Genomic DNA, 13566 nt, shown 5'->3' with positions numbered 1-13566 from the left:
CGGGTGAGTCAGCACTTGCAGGAGGAGTCTTTTGTCTCCCCCAACCGGAGTGCGGGCTCTATTAGCAGCACCTCCCGTGGGGGAAAATTATTGATGATATGTGCCTTCTCATAAGGCTGACACATTAAAATGCATCTTGAAAGACTGTAGTGGTTTGAATTCTTATTATACAGTATATGTGATGTCCATCTGGCACTACCCAAACCAATTTTATCTCAAACTGGTAAAATATAACTCTTCACCATTGCAACAAATCTTTCAATAGCTCTAAATTTTTTTAAAATTACATTTAAATAAATGTAAATAAATTATTTCTTAAAGGAAGAGTATTGAAGTGCACTGTACTGGTAAAACTGGTGTGTTTGCCTAAAAAACTACTATAGTTTATATAAATAAGCTACTGTGTAGCCATGGGGTTAGTTATTCGGCCTAAAAAAATAGAAAAGGCAGAGGATACATAGCAGATATCAGATAAGCTTTATAGAATACAGTGGTTTTGATTCCTATGTGAACATTAAATCCATTGTATGCTACAGATTTTATCTGCTATATAACCTGTCATGTAGCATGGCTACTTATTAATGTAAACTGTAGTAGTGTTTCTAAAGCAAACACACCGTTTTTAGCAATTTTAGCTGTGCAGAACAACTATATGTTATATTTTAATAACTGTAAAACACTTTAAATTTTTATTTTACTGTTTCTTTAAACTGCATACAATTACATAAATGTTGCTTAATTCCCATGACCCCACTCAATAGCGATGATGCACATTATGAATTATAAGTAATAAGAGTAGCTATATGGAAAAGAGTAGCTATATGGAAATGTGTTTATGGCTATCAGGCATTTTTTAAATAATTAGGCAGCTATAACAGAGGGAATAAATATAGCAGCTATATAGATAAAATAACATAATTAAGGGTTAAACATGTACTGTGCCTTGGTGTTCCTCTCTGTTGGAGTTAAAGGTCTAAACAGGATTATGTTTTTTCAGGTGTAGTAGAAATATATTTAAGGTGTCACCCCCATTCCTACACAAACTACAGTTCAGTCTAATTTTATACTACTATAGCCTAAGGTCACTCAGTCTTATTGCAGGAGTCTTACTGACAGCTGTACCAACAGACCTGATTGGTCTTCTGGCCACCTCCTGTCTGTTTTTCTCCTTTACAGGTTGCACTCCAGTGTGTGCCTTAAGGACTAAAGTTTAAATTTGTGCCAGCTAACTCTAAGGTAAGGGACTAAGGTAAGGAATGCTGATTAGACTGACAAATATATGTATATTTGTATGTTTGTGTATACATGTAAATGTGCATTTTGTATATAATGAAATCAGAACTGCAGTCTGTGTAGGGGGGGGTCTAAAAACTTAAATAATTTTCTCCTACACCTGAAAAAACGTAATCCTGTTGAGGACTGTAACTCTAACAAATAGGCACACTACATGTTTAGTCCATCATTAACACAAGAGAAACTGTTGAGTGCAGTAGTGCAGGTTACTACTATTTTGAACTTTTTCACTTATACTTTTGATTTGTGTGGGAAATTGGAGTGTACCTCTGCACTTATGTGTTTGTATACTGGAAGAACTGAACTCCTTGGTGGCTGCTGGGGCTGCACCGAAGAATTTAATATATATGCAGACATGATCTCATTTGCTTTATATAATGGAGAGAGATAGATTGATGAACAATCTCTTTTAAGATATCTTGTTTAAATTTGCTTCCTTCGCCATCTAGTGTCGGTGTTCCTGTGCAATAAATGGGTATCTATATATCCTTGTGAGATCAGCCTATGTCTTTGGCTTAATAGATCTCAAGTTATAGTGGAAAATGTTTGATATATAGCATAACAAACATGATGTAAAGGTTATACATTTATGTGATAATAATCACAGCAAGCTTTTAGAACATTTTAGTTCCTTCTTCAAAGCTGATTACAAAGAAGCTATGTTGACTTTGCATACCTCCCAACATTTTTTTGACTATGGCCATTTTTGCGACCACACCCCCTAAATACTACTCCCATTTGACAAAATTTGGCAGGTTATTTAAAGTTTGAACACATTTCTGGGGGCTTGTTTTATTTGTTATTACAGTTTTGCTAATGCAGGTGAAATTGCCCTTTAAGCTGCAAGTCTCAGTTCCCCCTACAGACCTGTTTAGCTTATTAGTTACAATTGTATCTCAGTGCAGGTGTAGCTTGTTAACTTTCTGGGCTCTCTGCCAAAAGCACACTTATTTAATTAAATTTGAGAAACAATGTTTCTAAGTGCAGGTGAAGCTCGTAAAGATATCTGGACTCTATGCCAAAAGCTACTTTTTAATTAAATTTGTATCTTTTTTGGCATTCAATGCAGAAGATCAAAGGGAAATGAGGGACTTTTCAGTAAAAATCTGGGACTGCTACAGCATTTTGTACACAAAAAAACTGTGCAAAACAAAAGGAAAAACACATGAGCATAATTTGGATTGTTAGCAGAGACAGACATATGGGGAGGTGGGTTATGCAAAAGTGTCCAGACAAGTCACAAATTAGACCTAAGGTGTGAAGTAAATTGCAGATTACTGTAGTAGTTGTTGCCTTCACAAATGTTTTTTTAATTTGCAGAATAGTTCCTACACTAGGAAGTATTGTACAAATTAAAAAATAAATAAAACAAGCATTTGTGGAAACAAGAGACTACTACAGTAATCTGCCATCTACTTCATACCTTAGGTCTAATTTGTGCCTTGTCGGGACCCCTTTGCATAACCCACCTCCCCATATGTCTGTCTCTGCTTACAACCCAAACTATGCTTATGTGTTTTGTCTTTTGCTTCTCACAGCTTTTTGTATACAAAATGCTGTCAGAGCCAATATAGACTCTGTGTCATCAGTTTTGAAGAACTTAAAATGTTCTGAAAGATTGCTGAGATTATTATATCACCTTTACACCACTTATGCTTTATATTCAAAGTTTTACCCTATAACTTTTTCTGGGTACAGAAAACTTTACCTGGAGCTTAATATACTGGGGGGGCCAGAAAACAATTGTATAAAATGCAGGAAAACTTAAAATCAGGGGATGTAAAATTGAGGTTTCACTGTATATCTGGATCTGTAGATTATTACAGGAAGCTGACAAAGAAGACATGGAAAACTTTGGCAACCAAAAACATTTTAACTTTAACAATTGTTTGTGCATTTGGCTAAAAAGTTAAATCACTAAATGGGTTACCTACTGAACTCAAAGGAGAAGGGGCACTTCTTAGTGCTCTTCTAAGAAGCACTAGTGCCACCTCAGTCAAGGCATGCCCAACACAGACAATGCCCAACTATGGGGTATGCCACAGGTCTCTACTCTCCAATTTTGCCCTCTTTTTGAACTTTGCACATTGTGCCTGCTTTGAAAATGACTCCTTAATTGTGTGCTGTGAGTGACTAGCACGGTACAAATTTGCTTAGCATTAGTAAATGAGTTTGAATACTATTGGTGAACTAGAAGAATGCCCTTTAGACAGCTCCTCCTTTTTAGAGTTGCTGTTTGACATAGATTACATTTAGGTCTGGTTAACAAAGTAGCTCTTAGAATTATCAGGGTTTAAAAAGAAGAAGAATAATTAGGCCTCCCACAACAAGTCACAACAAGAGGATACAATTAATACACAGCACAGATGTCTCCATTCTGCCCTGGAGTAAACTGTATACATGCTGAGGTTAGGTTAAGCAAATTAAAATGTTTTTTGCTTGTCTGTATATTCATGTTTTGTCGCTAAATAACTAATCAATGTTTAAGAAAGAACCACTTTGGTCCACCTAGCAAAATCAGATTATCAGTATAAGTCAGAAAATGTGTCTGATTAATAAGAACCCCCGAGATAGCCTATGCCCTGCCAGGTATTGTGGCATGATAGGGTTGAATCATCTAAATGCAAATATATTGATTAGCATTCTATTTTGATATAAAAACTTTCTACTAAAATGTATAAACCCAATGTAAGGAAAAGTGGAATTAATACCTCTGGCAAACCAGTACTCCAGTGGCAGGGAATTAGGTTGCTCTGTCTTTCACCAAAATGAAGCAACCACATCAAAATGGCCATTAAAAGGGTTGTCCACCTTAAAATTAACTTGTAGTATAATGCAAAGAATGATATTCTGAGACATTTGGTCTTCGGGTCTTCATTTTCTATTATTTTTTGTTTATGGATTATTTAGCTTTTAGTTCAGCAGCTTTCCAGTTTGTAATTTCAGCGGCCTTCTGGTTGCTATTGTCCAAATTTACCTAGCAACCAGGCAGTGCTTTGAATGAAAGACTGGAATATGAACAGAAAATGGCCTGCAAAAAATGATAAGGAATAAAAAGCAGTAAGAACAATACAGTTGTTGCCTCACAGACCCATAGTTGTTGGCTGCTGTGGCAGTGACCCCCATTTGAAACCTGGAAAAAGCAGAAAATGAAGACCAATTAAAAAGTTGCTAAGAATTAAGAATTAATTAACCTTTCAATAACCTACTAAAAGGTAAACTGCATAATTCCCTGTAACTCTAATATGCATCACCTCAGGAGGCTTTTCTCATACATTTTACTGAGAGTAAAGATCTTAGATGTAATGTATTATATATATGTGATATAAAAACATTGCTTTTCATTTTTCTGTGCACAGGGCATTATAGAAAAAAACTTCTCATTGGGAACAAATCAACATGAGGTACCTCTCTCTTGCTTTGTGTGTCTCGGCTATTGCCATCACCTCAGCTCCTCCATCACCTGAGGCTGGCAGAAACAAGAAGGAAACAAGCAGAAGTGGAAAAAACATAAAGCTGGATGACTACAATATCAATTATGAGGAATCTATTGATACAGGAAAATATGTAGATCTTTATGATTATTATGAACATGAACCCAAGGTGAGAAACAAATTTGAAATACTTTACTTTTTGAAATTTTTGGAAACTAGGGGGGTTCTGGGTAAATGTTTTTTTTCTGTTATTTGGATATCTAGACCTTAGCTATACTAAAAAAGCATTTAAACATAAATTAAACTGAATAGAATTGTCTTGCCACCAGCATGGAGTTACACAGTTTAGTTACCATCAAGGACATGGTACCATTTTTTTACAGAGAAGAGGTAAATTCAGTTATTTAAGAAAATCTGATTATTTGCTTAAAATGGACTCTATGGAACATGGCCTTTTTTCTAACTTAGATGATAAATTCCACCAGTTCATATATCCATAAATTAGCTCCTATATCTTCAGAGAAAAATGTCCTGGTGTTGATATTGATAATTTGAATGGATAATTTTATTGCAATCTTCAATATTTTTTGCATTAAATTTCATTTAAATCCTATTTTGCATATTAAAATTTAAGAAAAACATAATAACTGCATGAATTGTGATCACAATCAGAGCTTCAAACCCACACAGCCTTAAGGGCAGACTTATCAAAATGTGAGATTAGAGCTCACCACAGAAAAACTCACCTAATTTCTATTTATTCCTATGGGATTTTTAGTTTCTGTGGTGATCTTAAATCTCACATTTTGATTAATCTGCCCTTAGGTTCATAGATTTGGTTCAGTCAAAACACATATTTATTACCAATTTCTGGCCACTTTCTTAGGGCAAGGTCACACGAGGCAGAATGTCGGATTTGGTTCAGTCAAAACACATATTTATTACCAATTTCTAGCCTCTGGATAAACGCAGTGACAATCCACCCCTACACTTAAAAATACTTCTAGTTATGTCTGCACCCAGATGCACTCAATACGCCCATATGCAAGCACACACAGCTGATATCTTTCAACAAACTCGATACTTGGCTTACTGCTGACAGGCACAACTAGAAGTATTTTTAAGTGTAGGGGCAGAGTGTCAGCCTGCGCTTATCCACAGCCTGACAATCTGCCTCGTGTGACCTTGCCCTTAGTAACTAATGTCAGGAAACATGTGTAACCTCTATTTCAGCTCAATAGCTGCCTTCCCGGACTAGTACCAGTAGAACATGGGTTACACTGTACTCTCTTACCCAGAATGGGCCTTCGCTAAGTGGAAGTGGAAGGTGAGGGTGTTGTGCAACTACACCTCTCTTGCTGCTATGCAGAAAAATGAAAACAGAGGGCGCCAGAGGTTCTTGCAAATAACAAAGTAATAAGTGTTTATTGAACATCCACAGGGTTTACTCACAATACAGCTTCAGAAGCCAGTGGTACAGGCAACACATATATACAGACTGACACTCCCCTGTGGGCAGACTGCCAGGAATCTCACTTCACCTCTGCGACACACCCTGTAGTGGATCCCTCAGGGAGTTCTCTATCCTGATTCCCTGTTCACTTGGATCCCTACACTACAGGCAATGTGGCCTGAGAGAGATATCTCCAAAAACTGCAAATCCTATGTAGGAGCTCAGAACTCTTTGTAGCTCAACCCTAACTGCCTTACACTCCTAGAGTGTACTATAAAGGGAGCTACACCTGCCACTATCTAATGCCTCATTCACGGGGCCCTGTTCCCCGACTTCACTGGGCCTGGGCCCATGCCCTGGGCTCACAGCACACATCCACTCTGTTCCTCAGGTGGAAGCAAACAGGAAGGTGCCACTCCTCTCCCAGCACTATACCAAAGTCAGGCAGGATGTGGTCACCTTAACTCACTTAAAAGCTTAAGCATTTTAACTGTCAGCATGTCTTTAGAAGGCTGTGGCCATATAAATCAGCCATCTCTATTCTCCTATTTTTCTCTTTTGTTGTTCCACCTTTCACCTTCTTTACTTCTATGGTTTTCTCTGCTGCATTTTACTCCTACTCTACATTATTTCACATTTGCTTGTTTTTCCCTTCTTTACTCCTACCAAATATTCTTTCGTATATTATTTTCCTTTGGCCTTCCCACACTTTTTTTCTCCTTTAGTTTGCCCCTTCTCTCTAGCATATTCCTGTTGTATGCACACAACAGTTCTCCTTTATGCCTCTTGTTTGTCTTGCATTCTCCACTTGTTTGCTATTCTTTTATGTTATTTATGGTTTATAGTGCCTTCTTTCATCTCTTTCTGCTACTTTTCCACCAGAACTACAAGTGGTGAATATAGGCAGCAAGAGTAAGAATATTAGAAACATGCTGAGAAATGGCGAGAGAGTGACAATGTGAGAGCTAAGTGTGATGATATTCCTGTATATTTAATAAAATGACAATAAAGTGTGTTAAGAGCTAAATGTAGAGTGTGAATAGAAAGAGAACAGGTGAGAGGAGACTCATCAGCAGTTTGTGGGTGGGGGTGTACAGTGTGAAAAGCTATACTATTCTTCTAGTGTTCTTGAAGCAATCAGATGGCAGCTAGCAAATACCCCAGTATCCTAAGAGTACCTTAAAATGTGTATGTATATCAGGGTGTATGCAGGGGTGATAAATAAAATGTTAACAAAAAGAGAAAAGTAGAGAATAGAAGAAAGAGAATACTCTCTCATCACATATAACTTCCTCCAGTTGTCGCTTAACTTCCACTCAAAACATATTTGATTACATATACATATTTCTATATTTCAAAATATATTATTTATGTAAAAATATATGCCCTAGAGAAAAAAGAATGACTGAGTGTTCCAGTTAAGCAGAATATTTTTCTTGGCCATGAATAGGAAAAATATCCTGGGATGTGCTTGTGGGATTATACTGTTGAGCAGGCCTTGCAACGCAACCCTAGGATTTCTTATATTAGGGAAGTCATAGTCTCTCTCTTCTGCTAGGATCCTGCTGCTCTTTTTTTTTTTTTTTTTTTTTAACTTGTTTTTATTGAGTTTCTTGACATTTTATAAAGGCACACAAACATATGATGAAACCAATATATAAGGAGAAAAATAATTATTTTGTAAAACATATACAGTATGTAGTATATAGATATACAGTATAACTTCCATAATAATAATAATAACCAACTCACTTATATTAAGGTTATTAGTCAGTGAAGCCAGTAGCAAAATGATGCGATGACTCCTGGGCTCCTGCACTTTTCTAAGAGGGAACTTGTTCAGCTCAAAGTAAAATCTTTAGCATTGCTGCCTGTTAAGCAAAGGATAGCAAAATCATTTTGCTAATGTAGGGACCCATAGGATTAACACCTACTATGGCTTTAAACCCTACACTTCCTAGTATCCGGTTACTGGGCAGAAGCCCATGTATCTATTTTGCTATTTATCATATCTGTATCATTGGCCCATAGGCTTATGACCACTTCCTCCACACTTTATTATAGTGTTTGGTTAGGAGTGGTCCTTTCTCTTTGGCCTTCCTTTCTTGAACCAGGTATATGTGTACCAGGGAGCCAGGGATTAACAAGGCCCAGAAGTGTTCGGCCCTAGGGAGAACATCTTCCCTAGTGAAGTCGGGGATCAGGGACCTCGTGAACGAGTGTCAGTTAAAGAGCAGGTCAGTTCTGTAATAGCATGTTCTAGGAACACAAGTTAGGTTAGTCATAGCGAGTAATAGCAGTTCTTTGTGCTCCAACCAGGAGAGATAGTTGGGAGTAGTCTCCTAAAAGACTCTGCCCCCTTAGTGAAGGGACCGCAGTAGTGACAAGGGAATCAGGCTCCCTGATGCAGGTCTGCTGTTTGGGATCTGGGCCATTTAAGGTGAAAACTCTAAGAATATTCTTTTACTATCCCCAAAGCTTATCTCCGCGAGTAGTGCACCCTTCAAAGCTTGCTTCATTTTGTATGTCATTTGAATGCTTGCTATACCATTAAAGTTTTTCCCTGGTGCCACTTGTGTGGTTCAGTACCTGTTTGCAAAAGAACCCCTGGCTAATGTATTTTTCATCATTACTTTACATCTGGCAGCGGAGAGGTGTAGTCCAACAACACCACTCACATACATTCTTCCACCTAGCAACGGTGCCCATGCTCTAATCCAGGGGTCACCAACCTTTTTCTACCCGTGAGCAACTAACAAATGTAAAAAAGAGTTTGGGAGCAACATGAAAAATGTTACTGGGGGTGCCAAATATGGGCTGTGGTTGGATATTGGTAGCCCTTATGTAGACTGGCAGCCAGGAGGCTTTGTTTGGCAGTAGTCATGGTTTTGATGCAAGTAAAGCTTGACTTTAAGCCAGGAATTAAAAAATAAGAATCTGGAGCAACATGTTTCTCCTAAGCCACTGGTTGGGGATCCCTGCTCTAATCTGTCTAGCTGGATTTTGCCTGTTTCAGCCCAAAAGGGGTTACACTAGGCCCTTTAAAGCTCTTCACCTCTGTGCTCCTTGCCACCACCTTTTTACACCATCCACACTCACTGCTCTTTCTCATCCCAAAACTTCTTCAGCTTCTTACCTCTGGAACTCCAACCTTGAATTTCACCGTAGGGAACACTCACTCTCTTTAATATAAAAAAAACTCTGATTCTACCTTTTAGAACACTAAAACATTATTTCCTGCACTTAACCCTTTCACTGCCAGCCGTTTTGGACAAAGCGGAACTTCTACTGCCAGACAGTTTTTGAACATTTTGCACTGTTTGACTTTAGGGGCCTTTCCTTGGGGGGACTTTTAGGTTACCCACGAAAACAATATATCATTTTTTCCAGGACAAACTAAGCTTTCAACATTTGGTAGAATTTTGGTGTAATTCCAATTCTGTAACAAGATATATGCTTCTAAATATCTACAAAATTTAAAAAAATCATATTTTCCATAATATAAACACACATACCAGAAACAAAAATTATTTTATGCACAAAAATACAACTGATTTGGAAAGTCCCATGTCTCCTGAATGCGCCAATATCAAATATATATAGTTTTATGGAGATTTCTCACTTGTATAGGTCAAAAACTCCCAGCAGTACACTACCAAATTTCCAAAGCACTACTCCAGAAAGCTGCATACTTTAGATTTCAAGGACAAAAATTCCACTAACAGAAGGTTTATCCCAGAAATTACACATTTCTGGAAAGAACAGATTCTGGGGAATCCAGAATAGACACTGTAGGTCTGTCTACTCCAAACTATCAAGTCACAATGCTTTTCTAAAGTTATAGGTTTTTATCAAAATTTGTGAAGTTTTTAAAAAATCGCTTCAAAGCTTCCAGTCTATAGTATCTTATCTCCTACAGGTCATGAAGTAACCAAATAAAACACCCTAAATATGAATGCCAGGGGTCCACTGAACAGTTTGATGCCAAATATGTATAGGTTTACCAAAGTATGTGGCATGTAGGGGCCCCAATGTGAACATACCCCATATGATCTATCATTTCTGTCATTTCAGCTCCTGCAAAATCAACACATTTACATCATTATACGTGGGATAAAGCTAGTAAAAAGTACGTTCACCCCAGAAAGTCATATATTTTTGGAAAGTACACATTCCCCTGAATTTAAAATGGGTACCCATGTCTATCTACTCCAAAGTACCAAGCGGCAAAGCTTTCCTAAAGCTGGCAATTTTGATGACATTTCCAAAAATCCCCTCAAAGCTTCCAATTTGCAGCATCTTATCTCCCACATAGCATTAGGTACCAAGATAAAACACCCTAAATTTGAATGCCAGGGGTCCACTGAACAGTTTGATGCCCAATATGTATAGGTTTACCTAAATATGTGGCATGTAGGGGCCCCAATGGGAACATACCCCCATATGATGTGTCATTTCAGAAAATCAACACATTTACATCTTTTATGTGGGATAATGCTACAAAAAAGTACGCTCACCCCAGAAAGCCATATATTTTCGAAAAGTACACATTCGCTCGAATCTATAATGGGTACACATTTCCTTTTACTCCAAAGTACCAAGCTGCAAAGTGTTCCTAAGTTTGCCGTTCAGAAAATCTCCTAAAAATGTGCAGTTTGCCACACACAATTTCTAGCGTACAATGGCAAATCACCTGAAATAAGAACACCAGAGGTCTACTGAACAGTTTGATGCCTAATATGCATAGATATACCAAAGTCTGTGGTATGTACTGACCCCAAAATGAAAATAGCGCATATGGATTTCTCGCCTGCCAACTCAGCTTTAGCACACAGAGCCCCCTGTCAGCGTATTATGTGCCGTAACCAGGGCCGCCATCAGGGGGGTACAGGGGGGACAATCGTCCCGGGCCCCATGAGTTTTGGCTCATAAGGGGGGGCCCGGCTCTACTGCACTCACCTTTATTAGCTGGGCCCCCCTGCTGTCAGCAGCTAAACCTAGGATCTTGCTTTATCCAAGATCGTTGCACGGCCCGCCCCTAGAACTGCTTGCCCAGCCCGCCCCAACCCGATTGGCCCAGCTCGCCCCAGACCAGATTGGCCCAGCCCGCCCCCGACACGATTGGCCCAGCCAGCAGCAGCCCAGATTGGCCCAGCCCGCCCCCGACCCGATTGGCCCAGCCAGCAGCAGCCCAGATTGGCCCAGCCCGCCCAACCCCGGATTGGCCCAGCCCGCCCCCGACCCGATTGGCCCAGCCAGCAGCAGCCCAGATTGGCCCAGCCCGCCCAAGCCCGGATTGGCTCAGCCCGCCCCCAACCCGATTGGCCCAGCCAGCAGCAGCCCGGATTGGCCCAGACAACCCCAGCCCGGATTGGCCCAGTCCACCCCCAGCCCAGATTGCCCAGCACTCTGCAGCCTGGATTGGCCCAGCCCACCCCCATAGAGAAAAGCATGGGAAAAACAAGGAATGGGTAAGAAAAAGTGTTTGGCAGAAAAATATGGTGAATGGGAGAGTGAAGAGATTGGGAGAAACAGAAAGGGAGAGTATGTAGAGAAAAACAAAGAAGTTAGGAAAGGTGTGAAATATGGACAAAAAGTTTAAAAGAGACGAAAAGTAGTATATGAGCTGAAATGCTGGAAGAAGAAAAAACATAGGAGTGTAAGAAAGCAGGACAGAAAAACAAAGCAGAAATCAGAGAACAGCAAAATCAAAAAGAAAGTAAGCAGAATTTTTTTGCGCTTGCACATTTTTTATATATCCAAGCCTTATGTTGCTTGTGTACATAGCAAGGCAGCAGTGGCGCAGCAGTATAGGGGTACATAGCAAGTGGCGCAGCAGTATAGGGGTACATAGAAAGTGGCGCAGCAGTATAGGGGTACATAGCAAGTGGCGCAGCAGTATAGGGGTACATAGCAAGTGGCGCAGCAGTATAAGTGTACATTTTTTATCATCTGCAGTTTGAGTTTTTTGTGTTAGGGAAATTGGCTGACGAGATTTGTTGCTATGTGCATGTGACAGATCTTCTGAAAATACCACTCCCTTCACTAACATTCATATCACAGCATATAAAGCACCTTACTTGTGGCAATTCAGCATAAATGCTGAAATATGTGTAAGAAGGGAGAGGTATTTTCGTAAGATTTGTCGCCCACATAGCCAACAGTTCCCCCAGTCTCCCTTTTGCCATAACCATTAGCACTGCTGTTGTCACATCTCCCTCTTGTTGGTTACACGGTACCCATGGCCACCAATATGTGTTCTGGGTTTTAACCATTAGGCCTCTGGGGGGCCCTGATAGTTTTGTTGTACGGGGCCCCGTGATTTCTGATGGCAGCCCTGGCCGTAACACCCCCTAACTATACAGAGACTCCCAGAAAACCATATATTTTTGGAAAGTACACATTCCGATGAATTCAAAATAGGTTAAGTTATTTTTGTACACCAAAGTTACACCTGGCAAAGTTATGCTAAAAACAGATCAGGAACACTTATACAGGGATAAAAATGCAATAAACCCACAAAAATTGTGCAAATCAGCGAAACAACAAAATAAGTCACATGAGTGTAATTAGTGGTTAGAATATCTGATCCAATAGTTATGCTGTCAAAATAAACAGTTTTTAGGGAAAATAAACTAAAAACGAGTTGTAAAATGGAAAAAAAATACAAATAATACAAAAAAAAGTTTTGCGTATACAAGTGTGTACATATGTAAAAGTAGTGTGACAGTATGTAAGTGTGTATATGAGTGTATATAAGTGTATATGAGTGTGCTAAATGAAAAAAAAAAACAAAAAGAAGTGCTAAATTGTGTGCTGTATGTAGGTATAAATGTATGTAAGTGTGTAAATGCAAAAAATAAAACACACATTTACCTGTCCAGAAGCAGGGATTGCATGGCTGGTCGTCTTGCTGCAGTACTGGTCAGTGGGCCGGCTCTTGGGGGGAAAACAGGAAGCAGGAAGCGGGGAGCAAGCAGCAGACGCGATTCGATTGCGTCTGCTGCTCTGGGGGCGGCCCTGCGATGATCGTGGTGTACGACGTACGTCATTGGCAGATAAAGCCTTTTCCTGCAACGACGTGCGCTGTACGTCGTTGGCAGTTAAAGGGTTAAGGGCCAATGCCCAAATCTTGTGCAATTTGGTCCTTCTTTTTGGTGTATGTTATGATTCCACTTGTAAGCTCTATGGGGCAGGGACCTCCTTCCCATTGTGTCTCATACCACATATCACTTCTCAGTGTAATTATACTTGTATTTTTTCAGCATGTCATGATTAGTGTGCCTGGCCTGCTATTTTGACTACCTGTAGGCAATACCTACCACTATAGTCCAAATCAGAGCCATCAGTTGGGCTAGGGGCTGCCAAATTTTAAATGACATGTTG

The 13566-nt window shown here is 39.5% G+C and overlaps 1 protein-coding gene across 5 annotated transcripts in view; it reads left to right on the top strand.

The window, feature by feature from the left end:
- The first annotated feature begins 1121 nt into the window (after window positions 1-1121).
- The window catches only part of optc (opticin), a 34519-nt gene continuing 22074 nt past the window's right edge, over window positions 1122-13566 (top strand). The window contains exons 1-2 of one of the 5 annotated variants that reach the window (XM_012962412.3): window positions 1122-1249; window positions 4653-4896. In XM_012962412.3, the coding sequence (XP_012817866.1) occupies window positions 4693-4896 (204 nt within the window). In that variant the 5' untranslated portion in view covers window positions 1122-1249; window positions 4653-4692. 5 annotated transcript variants of the gene reach the window in all.

Source organism: Xenopus tropicalis, chromosome 2, assembly GCF_000004195.4.
Source record: "Xenopus tropicalis strain Nigerian chromosome 2, UCB_Xtro_10.0, whole genome shotgun sequence".
Lineage (NCBI taxonomy): Eukaryota > Metazoa > Chordata > Amphibia > Anura > Pipidae > Xenopus > Xenopus tropicalis.
Note: the sequence above shows the minus strand (reverse complement) of the source record. Positions and strands in the feature narration are given on the sequence as shown.